This window comes from Notamacropus eugenii, chromosome 3, assembly GCF_028372415.1.
Source record: "Notamacropus eugenii isolate mMacEug1 chromosome 3, mMacEug1.pri_v2, whole genome shotgun sequence".
In the NCBI taxonomy this organism is placed as follows: Eukaryota; Metazoa; Chordata; class Mammalia; order Diprotodontia; family Macropodidae; genus Notamacropus; species Notamacropus eugenii.
In genome coordinates, this window is record NC_092874.1 from 226,529,217 (window position 1) to 226,547,244 (window position 18,028).

The window sequence follows — 18,028 nt, forward strand, 5'->3', positions numbered from 1 at the left end:
GTGCCAGTGCTACAGAACAGACACCTGAGCTTGGGAAGATCCTCAATTTTAAAAGCATTTGATACAGGAAGCCAGACAGGGCCTATAGAGCTCCTTAGGAGCCATAAAGGCAGCCAGGCTTCAGAGCATGGCTGTCAGTGCTAAGCTAAAAAAAAAAAACAAACCAAAATTCCAAAGTAGGAAAAAGGGCCCTAATGTACTTGCTGAAGGTATGCTGAAAATGAGCTGACTTTGAGTGTCTGAAAAAGGCCAAGCCCACAGAGATGAGGAGCTGAAGGCTGTGTGACTACAACCGTGATGTCTGCAGCTTTCTGACAAGGAATTGTCCTTGACCCCAGGAGGAAGAGAAAGTTGTCTCCATCCTGTGTGTTGGCTTTCTTATCTTTGGGCCTGAAAAACATCTGGCAAAGTTTAAAAAAGAGCAGATCACATCCCCTGAATTGAGACCTGGCTTATGTGTAATATGGGGAGAAAGGAGTGAAAAGTGTCCTCCTAACTCTCCATGGCGGCTATTTCTGGAAGACAAGGTGGGAGCGGGAGTTAAGGCTGACTCCCAGAGGGCAGGGGGCAGGCAGACAGCAGCGGCGGGAGGGCTTTCTTATTGAAGGGCTCTCAGCAGGCCTTCCGCCTGTGACAAAATTGCATAGTAAGTTCATGAAAGACCAGAAATCACACAAGAGGCTGGGAGTAGGGAGAGGATTCCTCCTTGCAATCTAACCCTACCTGGGAAAGGCTAACGTCTCCTAAGCAGCCAAGTACCCTCCTGGGACAACATTCCATTGTACCCAAGAAAACCCATGTTATGCCCCAGCCCTTCAGGCCGAAGAAGCCCTGGGAGGGAAGCCAGCAAGAGTAGGAAAAGGAGGGCTGGCCTGGGAAGATGATGGTGGTGCAAGGAAGAAGCTTAGTGGGATGGGTATTTCAGAGTGCAAAGCCTCAGTGGATATGTGAAGCTGAAAGATGAGCAAGGACTAAGAACAATTTAGGAAACACAGGTTTCTGTAAACATACCAACCAACCTTGGTGTTGGGCTGCTTTTATCTGCAGACTTATGGAAAGAGAGCTAGAGAGAAGAGTGTGGATAGAAAGGAAGTGAGAGGGGGAGAAATCAGCAGATATAGACATGCACATGCATGTTGGCCAGCTAACTACTGCACAAGGTAGAGAAGCTAATATCTTAAGGACTTTGTGGAAGAAATTTTAAATTGCATTTTCTGTAGACATATATGGCTCCATCACATCCCAACAATGTGAGCTGAGGTATGGGGGGCAAACAAGAAGTCAGCCCTGGAGTCCTCTCCCTCCCCACTGCAAGGCAAGGCTGAACGGTTTAAGGCCACAAAACAAGGTTGCCAAGGCTCAGTGAGGAGAAAAAAAGCAAAGCCCATTTGGGCAACCCAAGATGCTTAACAGAGAAATATTTGGACTGGCGGTGCTGGTGGCTTTGGGGGACCAAGCTAGGCTCTGAGTTCAGAGAGGGTGCAGGCACAGGACGGGAGCTGGATAGTCAGATCCTACCCTTCTTCTCCGGGCAGTCAGACGTTAGCATGCTGCTTGGGCTTGAAAAGGTGACTGCTACAGTTTGGTAGAAGGGAAGAGAGCAGAGAAACTCTCCCAATCCAGTGGCAGACAGGTTAGTGTTAAACAGGTGGGCATGTGTACACTACAGCGGGCTTGGAGAGGTGTTATTTCCACCACGGAGGAAGACCTTTTGTAATAGGGGGATAAGAAACCACCTTGGGGTGTCAGGTGGCAGTGATTTGATGCTTTGGGCTTGGAAGCCCCTTAGGGTACACAGGTCAGATGTGTATGACCCATGCGGATGAACAGAACAGCTCCATAACTGTCTTTTACTCACTTAGAACACAATTTCCCCCCCTGCCATCCCATGTGCAAGGCAGGTAGGAGGAGAAGGTATGATGTCTCTCTCAGCTTTTGGGGGGCGAGCTCTGGCCAGGGATGTCTCTTCTGGGGGAGGCATCATCTGCCCGCAGACTGGGACTGTGGGGTCATGATCACATGCGACTGTATGGGCATGGTCAGTTCTGTCCTTTGGCTGGCCATCTGAGTGAGGACTGACGTGGCGACGGCTTCGGCGGCAGAGCGGACGCTGAGGCCATTGCTGGCAGCTGTCGCTGAGCTGTGCTGGATCACTGGGGCTGGGGAACCCGTTGGCTCTGAGCTCTCCTTGGGGCTTTCTGCTAGGAGTAAAGGAGGGAGGGAGGAAAAGGAAAGAACTGAAATTAGAACAGAGACCAGGGAGATAGACAGGGCTAGCCTCTCTCCTGTTTGCCCATGGAGGTCAGAGAAAATGAAAAGTCTATTAGGGAGAGAGACAAACATGCCTCTGTCCAGGGTATGGTTCTGAATGCCTAATAGCATTCCATGCTGCCTACCCTTAGCTGGAGTGAAGCTGGGAAAATATAAACAGGGTACAGACCAATATGGACGCTCTGTTCTAGGCAAGCTCATCTCATCTCTATTTCCGACCAGGTCACTGGTGCTGTAGTGGAGAGTGATGGGTCCAAAAATCAAGACGACCAAAAGTTTAAATCTAGCCTCCGACACTGGCTTACTAGCTGTATGACCCTGACTGAGAGAGTCACTTTACCACTGTGTATCTCAGTTTCTTCATCTGTAAAATGGGGATGATAATGATAGCATCTACCTCCCAGGGTTGCTGTGTGGATCAGATGAGATCCTAAAGTGCTACATAAGTGTTAGCTGTTACGATTATTAACAACTTGTTACCCCCAGTTGTGACACACTTGCTCCTTCTACCCATGTGCCAGTCTCAAAAGGCATTTTAAAAGAAATATGTCCTTCAGGAAACTTTTGATGACTCGATCTCGCCTGTCTTTGACCATTTCTTTACTTTTTATGTTCTCTGAAGACTCAAGTATACATTCAAGAAAAGGTAAATCAAATCACTTGATCACAAGCTGATGTTTATGTATTTGCTGGGAGAGAAGCAGTCAACATGGCAAACTTTCTTTTTAACAAGTCAAAGGCCTACCAAGATCCTTTCATTAATTATCCATTCATTAGTATTAAATGCCGGGTAACTGCTTGGGCAACTCTACTTAGAGTTAACATTTTAAAGTTTAGGATAAAGCAGAGACTGCTTATATTATTTTGCCTAAAAAAGTATCCTCAGCTGCCCAAAGATTTTCACAGCAGGACCCTGTGGTTATGGGTGAAAAGCTGAAGGCCAATAATGGGGAGTGCGGAGTGGTGGTGAATACAAAGAATTTGGAAAGACCTTTATGAAATCATGCAAAAGAAAAAAAAGGCAGAATCAGAGGAATGGAATCCATACTGATGGCACTTGGGATGGGCCAGCCCTGGGACTCCCTCCCTCTAGCAAGGCTGAAGCCTCTGCCACTTTGCTGAAAGCCCAGAGAAGATAAATGACTTGCCTAATGTCTCCTGGCCAGGATGTGTCAGAGGGAGGATAAGGGTAAATCTTCCTGGTCCAAGGCCACTAAATCATTCTGCCTCTACATATAACTTCAGTTACACAAGGAAAGATAAATGAGAAAGAACAAAATATCCTGACGGGGACTTAGAAGGAGAGACCAAAAAGTTACGTTTTATATGCTGAAATTACTTTCAATGTAAATAGCTGGTTGTACTGAAGTTTAACATTGTTTTAAGTTAATTATTGATAAAACTTTTTAAAAAAGTCTTCTTAACATGGATCTTCTGGTCAGAGAACTCTGATAAATAATTGTAACGAGAGCCAATGCCATGGGAATTGCGATGTGTATCTGAATATATGGTGTATTATTACCAATGAATATGTAAGGTCATGTGGTCAGCCTGTCTGATTTGTGTAGGAGAATTAATTGTATAAAGACAATACAACGACAAAGGCAAAATGTTCCTTGGTTTTATTAAAGAGAGCCAAGAGAACAAACCACACGCTGAGCGCTGTAAAGTAAAAGAAAGCCCCTCCGAAATTCTCCAGAGCTCTGGCCAGTCCAGAGCTGGGAAGACTCAGGGTGAAACAGGCCTCTTGCCCTCTTGGCAGAGAAGTGATGCAGGTGCACACAGAATCAGCTTATCTGTTTTCACACTTGACCAGTGTGGATCTGTTTTGCTTAACTACATTTGTTAAATGAGAGTATTTTTATTTGGAGAGGGAGTGAGTTAGTGGACAATGACAGGGTAACCAAAAAAAAAAAAAAGACAGAAAAGAGTAAGGAAACTGAAAAGGTACACAGAAGAAAACAAAACGAGTCCAATAAGGGGATATAGGGAAACAAGGCAATTTGTTATTACCTTGTTAAATTTTAAAATACACTTAAAAAACCAAAATGTATATACTGGAGATTCAGGTTCATTTTTTGTATCTTGGGCAAATCACTTAAAATCATTAGGCCTCAGTTTCCTCAACTGTAAAAAGAGGGGCTTGGATTAGATGGCCTGAGGTTCTGTCCAACTTTTGATCATGATCTTGTGAAATGTCTTTGTTTGTTTTGGTGACTAAGTTCGTAATAAGAAAATGTTACATTTAAAGCAAAAAGAGACTTTTATCTCTTATGTGTTGATGCTAACAGTTTTCTGTGGGCATCTATCTTAAAAATTTCTATGGAAGTTAATCAGAAAAGATAATCTGATGTATCAAAGTTTTCAAAATGTATCAAATGTCTTATCCAACTTTTCCAGAATGCATCCGATAAAGCTGAATGAATAAAGGAGGCCAATGTGTACATTCACTTCTATCTACTTCTGATTATTTAACACATATTTTAAAGCTCACATTGACTTCTTCCTGTCCTGTAATTCTGAACCACCTCCCCTTACCCCTAGTTTGTTTGGACTATACACTAATTTTATTATAAGACTAAGCAAAACAAAGAGGAAAGCAGAGCATGCGGGACTGACATCACGAAGGTTTACAGACACATGTGACTCTCCTTTCCTCTGCTTCTTAAACAGTCTATGCCATGCCTTCCCCCCATGATTTCCTTCCATGCTTCCAAGAATCTGGTGATGGGCTCTCCCATCATGGAGATAAATCCCCCCTTGACTTCTGAGGACTCTTCCATTAACTGCTAGCCTTCTCCCAGCCTTCTCAGATGCCTCGGAGCCAACCTTCTGGGGAAGGGCTTCTCCAAACCCAGCCAGGGGCTTTTTCTGGGAAGACAGGCCTAAGTCTTCTTCCAGCTTGGTGGGATCTGCCACATACTCTGCTGGTATAGCCTTGAAAAACCTATAGCCATCACCACCTATCCTGTACAGGGCACCAGAGCAGAGCTGTAGTGGAAGCCTCCTCCATTCTTGTAGAAAAGTAAAGTTCAACTGAATGCTGAGCCTTTTTCACGCAGATCCTATCTCTGTATATAGGGACTGATTAAAAGGAGAACTTTTAAATGTTTTTCCCCCCCTTTATTCAACTGTCTGCCTGGCCCTCCTTCCACATTTAGAAGTTATGATTCCCTGACCTTCCCTGCACAGAGAAACTGTAGACCTTGTCTACTCACCAAGGTACCCTTGGGTCTTTTTCTGTAGTGCAGTGACTGGGCAGTCTTTGTGTGCTAACAGCAGCTGTTTCAGCTGGGCTACTTCGTTGCGTAGTAATGTGACTTCATTCTGGATGTGAACAGGAAAGTAGAGATTACATCAGAGAAAATCTACCCCCCTGCACCATGGCACTATGAACATAGGGTTCTGGGAGTGGGGAATGCTATGCAAATGGACTCAGGGAAATGTGCCTGGGAAAGGATGTTCTTCCTTTACTGAGACTCTAAAGTCAGCAGTGTCTTTCAGCAACCCAGGCTCTGGATGCTCATGAATTTAAAAATGTTCCCATAGTAAATCTGAACAAAGTAGAAGCTTATAGTAACAATCTGTAGTTTTTAGGATTAAAAATAGAAAATATGAACAAAGAATGTGAAAAAGTAGCAGTGGCCAAGAGAGGCCACTCTCATCAGCAATGGTCACTGAGACTAGAGAAAACACTGTAATTTTAGTTTTGTTTTAAACACTTCAATGGAAAGACAAACCTCTGGGTTCTTTAAGTCCTCAAACACCATTATACAGAGGAAGGACAGCTTTTTGCATTATGTTTACAGCTAGGATACTGCAGATTACAAAATGAAAGGAATATCCAGTGGCCATATTTTGCTGGATTAATGAATCCATTTAATCTGGTTTTTTATATAAATAATCTGGACTACGGTGAATCCACAGGTTGGTATGCAGGAAGTTTTTACTAATTTTTTACAGGAAAGGACATGTCACCCAATTTGTGGTCTGTTATATCCTGTAAATCTCTCTAGCTGTATTTTAAACTATTTGTCCTGCCCCCATGGGACAATCACCACACACACGATATTCCTCTAACTCAATTTCCTAGTCTCCAGACTGCAATCGTCATCTGGCCTCACTCACACTTAGTTGAATGTTCTGCGATGTCAGTTCTTCTGCCTTCTTTTCCAGTGAGGACACCCAGAGTTTGCGTTTCTGCCGGCACCGAGAAGCTGCTGCACGGTTTCGTTCTAGGAAACGCTGTCGTCGCTCGTCAGGATCCTCATCCACCGTGCGCCGCCTCCGCCCCCCAGTGCTAGGAGTGGGTTGTGCTGGGGAGACCTGTTGTTCAAGAAGAGACATGCTGTTGAAGAGAACCTGGACCCTTCTGCTGCTTTTCAACACTGGGAGTCTGGTAGAGATGGCCCAGATCATTTCAGAAACAGGCAAAATAAACTTAGTTTTTTGTCACTCCCATTTTCCGAATAGTAAAGGGCTATTCAACAATCTCAGAAGTTTGCTGGTTAAGCAGATACTTAAAATATTTTTATGTTAAAAGTACCTGGGGCTAGGTACTGAGAACATAAAAGATACAAGATATGGCCTATATCCTCAAAGAACTTGCAATGTAGAAAGGAAGGAGTCAGATTACAATATAAAATGAAACAAGAGAAGCAGAATGTTATGCAACTGATACTTTTGGGAGGATGGAAGGGCAAGTGAAACACACAAGAGGAACTAGAGAATCAAAGATTGGGATTAAGACCTAACAGACACTTGTCCACTATACCATATCTCTTTGGCAAAGAGATAATTGTGTTTTCATTCATTCAGTTTCCAGTGTTAAATTCCATAAGGAGTATAATCAGATCGATTCTTTCTACTGATTATCAATTATTATCTGTTGTGAAATCTTCAATCCCTGAGTGGCTTCAACTGGCCCAGGACAGTCATCTTAGGCTATTTAATCATCTGAACCCTTAGAGATCCATGGTAATCCTTTTATTAATCTCTTACCAATAAACCCTTAATTTTTCCTAAAGAGGCTGTTCTAAACTTCTTCTTCACTTTCTATTTTATGGATGTCACCTGATTCTTGGTTGTTGGCCCAGCACCTACATATCCCAGTGCACGGCACATAGGTACTTTAAAATGCTTACTCAGGATTAACTTTCCTCCTTCACCTCTCCTTACCTCGAAAACTGCCTTTTACTGTTCTCTGTCCCAGAAGGGGTATAGTCTAACCCTAAAACTATGCTACTGATCCCATCTCTTCCTACTTTTACTAGAGAAAAGAAACCCCTTCCCTCTGCCTCTGGCCTTCAGTGCCTTCCTCTTCATTGGCCCCTTTGCTTCCCACACCTGCTCTTTCCTCAGTCCGCAAATCCCCTCAGACTTAAATTTGTTTTATTATCTTTTGAGAAGAATCAATGGTACAGTAACTTGGACTTGAGTTAAAATCCTGGCTCTGCCATTTGATCATGGGCCAGTCACTTAACCACTCTGGCTCTGTTTTTCTTGTGCACCATAAGGGAACTGGACAAGATGAACTTGTAATTTTGTATAGTATAACTATCTTAAAGAATAGTCTTGTCTCTCTACTAGTCTATAAGCAGGTACCATCTTATCTACATTGTGCATCAACCCAAGTACTTAAATACTTAACAAATATTTGTTGTATGGTTCTAGCAGTCCATTAGTACTACAGGTCTATTTTCCTTCCTTCCCTGCTGTCTTGACTCAATAGTAAAGCATTTTAACGACCTACTACAATCAGCCCTTTAAAGACTTCTCCCTTCTTCCTGGTTCTGCTATTTTTTCCTATTCTGATTATCTGGAACCTTTAGTGACCTTCTCTACCCTCTCTTTTCGCCCTGGGCTTCTTGTCCACAGATGATTAACTTCCTATCACACGTCCCATAAACACTGTTCTAACCTAGGCTCACCCCAATCCACAAGGTTCACTTCCTCCCCCAGTCAAAGACCTTATCTCCAACTTTACTGGGAAATTCAGGGCCCATCTTTTCTCCTCACTTCAAGCGCCCATGTTGGGGCCTACTGTCTATACTTCCTCCTGTGTCTCATTAAGATGAGGTAGCTTACTTTGCTGAATCCTCCACTTGGGCCCTTGATCCCACCCTTCCTATTTCTTCTCTAATCATGGTAACATTTATATAGGCTTTTAGGTTTGAAAAATGATTTGCATGTAATACCTCATATCACCATCACTATCTCCAGAAGAACAGCTGCCATTTACACAACACTTTCAAGTCTGTAAAGCACTTTTCATACATTATTTTATTCTAGTTTCCTAACAACCTTATGAGGTGGGTCCTCCAGGTATTATTGCCTCCATTTTACAGATGAGAGAAACAGAGGCTCAGAGAGGTTACATGACTCACCTGGGCATTAAGACACAAATTTCAACCAAATCTTAATTCAAGGTCTAGTCCTCTATTCACTCTACCAGGAAAGTTCAAAACCTCATGAGTTGGCTTTTCTCACCTGGCACAGCCATCCAATGAGTCACACTTCCTCCTGATTCTCTCCTCCCCCACTTTCTCCTTTACTGCTGCCATGCTGGCACAGTTCCTCACCACCACCCCCATGCTTCACTGCAACTTTTCCCCACTGCTCTTACTTTCGCCTTCTGGGACCAAGCAAAACAAACCTGATCCCCAGCTGAGTGATGCCTTTCTCTCCAGGTCTTCCTACCTCTTCATCTACTTATTCTTTTTCCTTCACTGCTTCCTCTTCAAGCCTGTCTGCCCTCCCTTTCAACATTTCTTTCCCTCTCCTCCCTCACCCTTTCCTTATTTTCTCTGCTTCCTTCCTCACCTATTCCTGACTTCTTCTCCACCCCACCCCCTACTCTCAGAATAATCTAATTTATACCTCTGATCATGTCACTGCACTGCTCAAAAAGCTCTCTTTTGCACTTTTTGCCTGGCATTTAGAACCTTCCATGACTTGGCTCTTACCTACTCCAGCCTCATCTGCCATCATTTCCACTTTGTTTTCCAGGCATGAGCCAAGCTGCATGGCTCACCAAACTGATTGGTATGAATTTCTGCCTCTGTCTTTGTCTGCATGGTCCCTTTTCCTGGAATGCCTCACTTTATCTCCACCTGTTCGAAATCTGCCTGTTCCTTAAAGTTCAGTTCAAATGTTATTTCGTCCCATAGTCTTGCCTCATCCTCCCAGCTGGAATTAGTCTTCCTACTCCACAACACTTAGCATTTTGCACACTTATCTATCAAATTCTTTTCTGCAATTCTATCTGTGTACACATCCCTCTTACTACTATATAGGTTTCTTGAGAGCACAGAATCTGTATTATTTTTCATTTTATCTTCTTTAGATTCTTACACAGGGCTTGCTGTGCATATAGTACTAAGTGTGCTGAGCTGAAATCTTCAATCAGTTGCCTTTCAATATTCCTTGTGGAATACATATTAATTTTCATAGGAATTTCAACCTGCTAGGGAAAATACATACCATGAAGCCCAAGAATAGCTCATGTAGTATACCTTACTATTTCCAAACAAAGAAAAAGATTCAAAAGGAAAGAAGAAATACAATACCTAACAGCTGGGGAGGAGGAGACATTCTGCTTGCTGCCTCTCTTACCAGAACCCTTCTTGAGGGGCAGTCTGGTACAAGGGAAGGACTACTGGCCTTGGCATCAGGAGAGAGTCAAGTCTGAATCACACAAGTACTAGGAGGCTGACCATGATCAAGTCAAATCGGTTAATCTCTTTAAGCCTCAGTTTCCTCGTTTGTAAAATGGGGAAAATAATACATGTATTCCTTACCTCACATGGCTGTTGTGATACTCAAATAAAGTATTTTGCAAACATTAAGGTGTCACTCTTTGAGATTTAAGCCTTCCCTCCACATTTTACTTATATGTATACTTGGTTCTACAGCACAGTAGACAGTACTGACAGCTTCTCTATCTTCTCACTGGCAGCTTCATTTCTCCATTAGGGTTGGGAGCAGAGGAAAAAGGAAGAGACTGATCAAGATGAATCAGTGCGGAGCCGTTTGACTGAGATGGCTCAGTACCTTTAAGGGAGGGCTTGTTTTAATCTCTCCAGGGACTGGCACCAATGCATGCTGCTAGAGGGTAGGCAGATTCCGTTCACAGAAGAGCTCAAGCCCAGGTTTTTCCCCTACAGTTTTACGGTGGTTGGGCTGAAGGGCAGCATACAGCCATCCAATGTTTGGACATGTGGTGGTAACTGACCTAACAGGTGGTGACTGGGAAATGGAAGGAAAAAGGGAAGAGAAGAGGCTGGGCAAGGTATGTAACATGAGAAAGCAGGCTCAGGCTGCCACCTATCTGGTACAGACTAACTGGAACCTGGCCTCCCTTCAGCATCCAGAGAAGTCTTACTCAAGCTAAGGATATTCCTGGATTTCCCATACTATTGGGTCTCAATGCAGAAACAACAGCAGCTGCACCCAAGTCATGATTATGTCTGTAAGAGTAGACTGGGTAGTGGGCAGAGAGGGGGGCATCAGTTATTCTCTGCTCCTGAGCCGTCCTACTAGTCCTAAGAGTCAGAAGGGTAGAGGAAGGAAGGTGCCCAGAAAGCTCAGGCTCTGGCTCCCTTTGTGTTTCTGTTTTCTGGAAGAGCCAGCGTAGAACGGCCAATCTGTTCCCCAACCCAGTGCTCTTCAGGGCCAAGACCCGGCTGACCTGTGGCTGAGCAGGGGATGGGGCATCAGGGTGCTGAGTGAGTATCTGGCTCTGCTCTGGGCGAGCGGTCACCATAGTGCTGGCAGTGCCCACTACCATCCCGCAGCCACCATTGATGGAAGAGACTTGATGGGTCAGAGTGGCTTTTAGTCTCTGCAAAGTAAGATAAGAAAGAAATAATGGTGTGGTTTATAAAAACACTGGACTTACAGAGGAGAGCTAGTACTTCCAAGTCAATTCTCCCAAATCTCCCTTAGAATACACACACCTGGATCCCCCAGTTCTCTGGCTCTCATCCTGGGCAGTTATAGGTTAGAGAGCTATTTGGTTTAGCAGAAAGCTCTTCTATGGAACCTGGCCAGGCCCTAGGCATGTATCTGTTTACCACATGGCCAACCTCCACTTCCCTCCTTCCCTCCCACGGTCTGCCCATCCTCCATCTGTCACCCTGGAACTGAAACAGCCAATGCTCCACTCGACGCAGCCTGTGCTGCCTCTTTCCTTTGGCACAGCTTGTGTACTAGGACGTTAGGGCAAGGAGAAGGCAGAAATATTGGTCGGAGGTCCTTTTGCCCAGATTGCCTGAAAAGCTTAAGTTTAAATGACCAACCATAACTCCAGAGGACTAATGGTGAACTATGCTATCCACCTGACATATTTTGAACATGGACAATACAGGAATTTGTTTTGTCTATTCATATTTGTTACAAAGGTTTTATTTTTGTTTTTTGTTTTTCCAGGGAGGGGAGAAAAAAGAAAATTTTAATTGAAAAATAATTAAATTTTAAAAAGAAAGAAACCTAAGCTTAGAGCAAACACTCCAGAGAAAGCTAGTTTTGCACCTAGCTGGGATGTACTCACCATTTTGGCTTCTGAAGGCATGGGCAGGCCAGAGGGAGAGACTGAACCACTGCTGTTGACTGGTGGACCAGGGATACCAGGAATGTTGGGGACCATGGAGATGGGTCTGGCCAGCTGGATTGAGAGAGGCAAGGGAAACCAGAGGGGAAGATAAAGCTTTTGGTAGAAAGTAACTCTTCAATATTAAATTACTTTGAGACTGAGACTTAGCAAAGCCTCCCCTACCTAATACCCAAGATAGGGACACCCATCTCCTATGTCACAGTGGAGTCAGTCAGTCAGTCAACTGGTCAGCATTAAACACTTACTATGCCCTCTGAGCTAACAGCTAAGGCAAAAGTGTGGTGTCTGCCCCCAAGGAACTTTCCTTCTAAAGGGGAAGCCAACATGCCAAAAACTGTCCATCCAAAATACATAGAGTGTAAGTAGAAGGTAATACCATGACGGCCTCAGGAGCCCAATTTTTCAATGCTATACAAATGTGCAAAACTGGGGCTGCCTCCTGTAGAACTTGATGGATGAAGAAGAAAGTGCTGAGCACAAGAAGTCAGACAGTCAGCAGGCTGGTGGTAGTCAGGTGATTTTTTGTTTTGCCTCTCCTGATGCTAGAAGTTTGCACAGGCTGGTAAGGAGGTGGGGTGTAGTGTTCATGGTCAAGTGACAAAAATGGAGACTATGGGTCTCGTGTGTGTGTGTGTGTGTGTGTGTGTGTGTGTGTGTGTGTGTGTGTGTGTGTTGCGCGTGCGCGTGCATGTGTGTGTGTAGAAAGAGAGAGAGAAAGATTCTGAAGAAAAAGTTGGTAGCTGACCTCCTCCATCACAGAGCTCACCGATATAACAGAAGGCATCTGTACTGGAGGCCCTGGCAGCACAGGCATGGTCTGTCCATTAGCAAGGTGCATGACGAGAGGGAGGGAGCCAGTGGGGGACCTGGGAGAGATGAAGTGCAATGGTTACAATATCAATTCCTTATCAGCATTACAGCTACTTGGGAGAACCCATCTAGAAGAGGTGCTTAGTAGCTCTGTGAAACCTTAGCAACTCTGGTGGGCTAAGAGTGAGAGATGGGGCAAGTTCAGCTGCCACTCAACCCTTTATACCAAGCTCCACAAAACAGGCAAACATACATTGCTTAGATAGGTGAAGAGCTCACTATATCTTCCTCTCAGGAGCTGGAAACAATTAAGTCAACTTTTTTTATCTTTGGCCTGTACAAACTGACTGGCCTTGGACAACTGAATGGCACCAAAGTAATCAGGTTCAATGACAAACTGAACTGTGCCACCTGATGTCCAAGTCCAGTCTTGCTCCTCTTGGCCATCTCCATATCTTATTTTGTCCTGAATAACAAATTACTCCTTCATTTTCCTTAATAGGCCCAGAAAACAACTGGCTACAAGTTTAAGTTTCAACAATCACCTCTTAACCCCTGGGTACCTAGAGATAGGATCTTATACTTTCTTATTAGGAAATTTGCAAGGCATTCTGGGTATAAAACTAATCAAGGATAACAAAGCCCTGGGTAGGCCAGAGCAAAGGAATAGATAGATCTGAAAAATAATCCATAGGGCTGCTGGTTGGTGTTGTCCCACAATACTGGTCAACCATCACTGTGTTAAACTTCATGAAGTTTTGAGACTCCTTTCTAAGTCCCCAACACTTGTTTAGGGTCACAGAAGTTACTAGATTTTTGCTGGGTTTCTTTAATGAAAAAGAAAAAATTAAGTCTTTTGAGGAAAGAGAACATCTCATGTCTGGATGCCTTTCTTTAATCTTTTTTAAAAAGTCAGAGAAAAACAGCCCCTCTGTTTAGCAAATAGCCCTCATCTAGGGAGCATCTGGTCCCGCTGCTTTCCTTTGACCCTTTACTTACCCCAGCTGCCTGTTGGAAGGTGGGGCCTGTGTGATGACAGAGGTTGGGGAGGGGAGAGTTGGATGAAGTGGATCATAGCCCAGATGGAGAGGCAGAGATCCTGGTCGAACAATGGTGGGTGTGGGGGTGGAGATTGCAGCAGGCTTGGAGGTGACCTCCTGAGGAAAAGAGGAGAACTGATCACAAAATGTTTTAAGGGACTGGTTAAAAAGAATTATAGCTCGTAATGTTTGGCACAGATTTACTCGATAGGAGCCAGAGGCTTCTGACAAGGTTACCAGTGATGCCCCAAATATATCATCACCTCATCCTATTGTTTCAGGGACACACACCTCACTCACCCAGTCTAGGGGAATCCTGGGATTAAGACCACTTGGCTATTTCCCTTTCAGGGATGTTGGCTTGATGAATGAGATGACAGCTGGGAAATCACTTGGAGATCTTAGAAGAAGAGGTATTATGTAAATTCCAGGGATTCTTAGAATTATTCCCAGCTTAAATACTCTCACCCTAAACTGAGGTAAACTGTAAAACCTCCTGATGCCTGAGCAACCTCAAACAACCAAAAGAACTAACAACCCTGGCCACTGGCTAGAGATAAGGATTCCCAAGATAGATCTCTTGGTGAAAGGAGCTATGGAAATACAAACTGATGATCACACATTAAAAACAAACCGCAACAAATTCACAATTCCTCATGTTAATTGGCTTGGAATTTGAGCTCCAGATCCTAGTGACATACCAGCAAAATTTAGGCTAGAGTCTTAGGTGGGGAAAAAGCGTCTTCTGATATTGCACTAGAAGCTATCTCTCTTCAGAATACATATATAATGAGTTGTGGGGGTCAGTCTCGTGCAGATTTAGGGAGCGTTCAAAGGAAACCAAGTTTGAAGGAAAATGTGGGACACAGATATTAGAATCAATAATCAGGGACCTATTGCTATTCATTTCCACCTACCAGAAGACAATGAGCTCTCCTGATATAGAATCTTACCTTTTTTACTGGTGGGGAGTGGGGACTGGAGACAGGGCTATCAGGGGGGGATGAGTCTACCTCCACTGGCTCTTCCTCTTTGATTCTGATGTCTGGTGTAGAGGGCAGGGACATATCCAAGGGCCCTGCAGCCTGCTAAAGGTAAACATGAACACAACCTTCAAGAAAAAGAAACACATCTAACCACAAGGGTTTTCTTTGGGAACAAAGTCCTAAAACTAATCCAGCAGTCAAAGCATTTGAAGTGGGGGACAAGAAAAATGATCCCAGACTTATTGTGACTCTACAAATACTGTTTAATCTTTTAAGCCTTCAGGTTCCTCATTTGTAAAATGTAGAGTAGAGCAGTGCAAAAGTATCTATGAAGATGCCTTGGTTCTCTGAAAACAAGAAAAAGCTACCACATATCCATGCTATCTTTATGACTCTTTTTGCTGTTTTTCCCTCAAAGGAGGTAAAATGATTTTGGAGCCTGACTCCTGCCTACTCCTGACCAGCTCTGTTGGCCACTGGGGAGCTATGAACTTTTTCTCCACCAAGTTGGATGATAAGATAGCCCAATTATCAAAAGTAATGAAGACAAGCCAGCTATTAAAGTTCTACAAACAAGCTAGGAAAGATCCCTTCTGGGGACTCCGCATGTGTAGCTGTGGTTCACTTGGAAGCCCAAAGCTTTGGGCTAGGAGCTCAGATAGGCAGGGGTTGGGGCAGCAAGGGCAGGAGGAGCTGATGGTAGAAAGAGAAGAGAGCCAGGGCCTGCGGGAAAGGAAGGAGGGAGGATGAGGGGGGAGGAGAGAGCTTGCCAGGCTCATGAGCTGTAAATGGCTTTGTGGGGAGCAATAAACCATCAGAGGTAATGACCCTGACATCACACCATGAGAGGAGGGTTGGTGTTGCAGGCCGTGACAAAGTGGCTTCTTTGTTCTATTTGTTTCCTACCCCTGGCTTCTCTGTGAGTGAGGGGCTTATTCTTTACTTTTCCTTTGGGATTCTAGTCCCGAGAAACCTCTTACTCTGGGGCTGAGTTCAGACAGTGTTCACTTCTATAGGGAGCAGTTACTGGTAAGTAAGTGGTAGAAGAGGCAATTCTTTTCATCTCTGCCCTTATCTTCCCATTCCACAGGTCTTCAGGTCCTCTAGGGTGCTAATTTATCTAGCCTAGGATTCTCAAAGCCAGAATGGTAAGAGAAAAGAGACAGGACATTCCAGACTGAATTTTGATTTTGGTTGGTCTAAAGCCCCTTGAGGTACAACTGAGAATGACCATGATTGAGGCAGGTCTCAGGCTCATTAAAACACTCCTGGAGACTCCACTGAGTCTTCCCATCAATGGAAGGAAGAGACCACCTCTGTACGTGCTAGTTGAAAACACATATAACAGGTTTGGTGCCTAGCTTCTCCTATTGGAAATATTTGGACTTCTTTTTTCTCCCCCCTTGTACCTACAAGTAATGGTGGGTGGTAGTGTGTAAAATCAAAGCTACAGGAATCCAAACAATAACAGATGGGTAGTGAGGGGCCTGGGTAGCATGAGGTAGGGGAAATCGGTCATTGTTAGTTCTGCTACCTTAAAAGGATGACAAACATGCCACAGAGACCATCCACCTTATTAGTATAATGAGGGGAGGAGTTAAGGGAGGCTCATAAAAAATATGGCTGTGAAACTAATGTCACTGGGAAGGTACCCTAAGATCTAGAGAAAGAATTGTGGTAGATGGCCTCCATTCATTTCTGCAGCCTACATTGGATGGAGGAATCATGTTCAACTGTTCTCATTATCTCCAATACATGTTTCCCTTGTACAAGGGAAGGACAGGCTCCAGAGGTATCAACACCTTCACTATTTTTCTAGCTTCTCTTCATATCTATTCTAGAATATACATGCTAGCCCTATTTCTATTTTATATTATTATGAAAAGTTGCTTTCTCTCAAAAACAGGGATAAGAATGTGGTTCTTGGTGAGGGATTTTATGTATGTGTGTATGCATGCATTTACTGGATAAGAGCCATATGGATGTATGGAAGCATGGAAAGAGAGTTCTGATTAGAAAGACTATAGAAATCCAATTTGTATCTAGAGACCAGTAACTCAGAAGTTAAACTGTACAGTATGCCAGACCCTGGATCTCTGATTCGTTTTTCTTTCCTCCCCTTCTACTAATTTTAACCATTACAATGTTTTCCCAAACTCCTCCAGGGATTTTTCTACTAGTCAGGAAGGCACATGTTGTCTCTCCTGCTCCTACAGCAAGCTTAGTAGCATCAACTGTGTGGTAAATCACCACAAATGAAAAGTTTGGAGTTCCAGGGCAATGAAATAGATATTTTGTCAGCAAAAGTCCCAGCCTCTCTCCCAAATTATTGACAACTTTCACTAAACAACGGCATAGATGGAATCAGAACATTGGTCTTTGGACTCCCACTGCAATATTGTTTTCATTAGACCATCCTGCTTTTCCTTACCCAAAGGATGATGCTACTGACCCACTGCTGGTAGGGTTATTACTGAGTTGGACACTAAGGTGATTTGCCCAAACCTTGCCCTGGTGCCTGTACTTGAAGATGACCTAGTTTGTGGCCACAGAACATAGTGAGCCTGGCCCACATGAAAACCTGAGCCTGCTTAGCCCTGAGCCAACAAGTTAACAAATATAGCTCAAATAAGTCTAAAACTTGCCTTTTTCTCATCATCATCTGCAGCTTTCTTGAACTCCTGCTCAAAGGAGCTGGCCAGTTCATTGAAGAGGCCCACCTCTTCACAATTTTTCAAGAATCTGGTAGGGGTAGGGGTCTGATCTGCAAAATAAGAAAGGGATAGCAAGCAGTTAAGACTTCTGTATAGATAGCAGGGTTATTTAGTATTTGTTCCACAAACTCTTATCCTCTTTCCACTCTTGTAAGGGCTTCAATAAAAATTTATAAATTTAGAATTTACAAAAGCCACATTTTCTTTACTCTATCAGCAGTGTGATGGAGGCAAATCAATTTTAAGGAGCTCCAGTTTATGTAACAGTGAACAGTAATTACTAGGTGAAGATGGAAAATGTTAAGTGTTTATGCAATGCTGTCTTGTGGCCAGAAGGGGGAGCACATCACAACGTTCTGTTCTGTGTGTGCATAAAAAATCCCCACCTATTAAAAAAAACCCACACCTCCCAGAGTAAAATTTTAGGAGGCTTCCAGGCCTGCAGAATCTAAGATAATTAAGTAGTATTTTCTCTTTTTATCTAGCTCCTTGATGAATCTGAAAGGAAAAGATTTGGTTTGGCTACTCCCTGACTGAAACGGGGTAATAAGGAAATTGTGAGGACAATGAGGTTTGGAGAAGTAAGGGCTTTTG

At 43.7% G+C, this 18,028-nt stretch overlaps 1 protein-coding gene across 10 annotated transcripts in view; it reads right to left on the reverse strand.

The window, feature by feature from the left end:
- Positions 1–1,836: 1,836 nt before the first annotated feature.
- The window catches only part of LOC140534157 (cyclic AMP-dependent transcription factor ATF-7), an 81,322-nt gene continuing 65,130 nt past the window's right edge, over positions 1,837–18,028 (reverse strand). For 6 of the 10 annotated variants that reach the window (XM_072654860.1, XM_072654866.1, XM_072654867.1 and 3 more), the window contains 9 exons: positions 17,366–17,484; positions 14,688–14,822; positions 13,694–13,851; positions 12,651–12,750; positions 11,822–11,935; positions 10,961–11,113; positions 6,400–6,597; positions 5,490–5,598; positions 1,837–2,201 (listed from right to left, as the gene is read on the reverse strand). In XM_072654860.1, coding sequence (XP_072510961.1) covers positions 1,981–2,201; positions 5,490–5,598; positions 6,400–6,597; positions 10,961–11,113; positions 11,822–11,935; positions 12,651–12,750; positions 13,694–13,851; positions 14,688–14,822; positions 17,366–17,484 — 1,307 coding nt within the window. In that variant the 3' untranslated portion in view covers positions 1,837–1,980. The remainder of the gene's footprint in view (positions 2,202–5,489; positions 5,599–6,399; positions 6,598–10,960; positions 11,114–11,821; positions 11,936–12,650; positions 12,751–13,693; positions 13,852–14,687; positions 14,823–17,365; positions 17,485–18,028) is intronic. The other 4 variants (XM_072654869.1, XM_072654863.1, XM_072654864.1 and 1 more) reach the window with 2 other exon arrangements.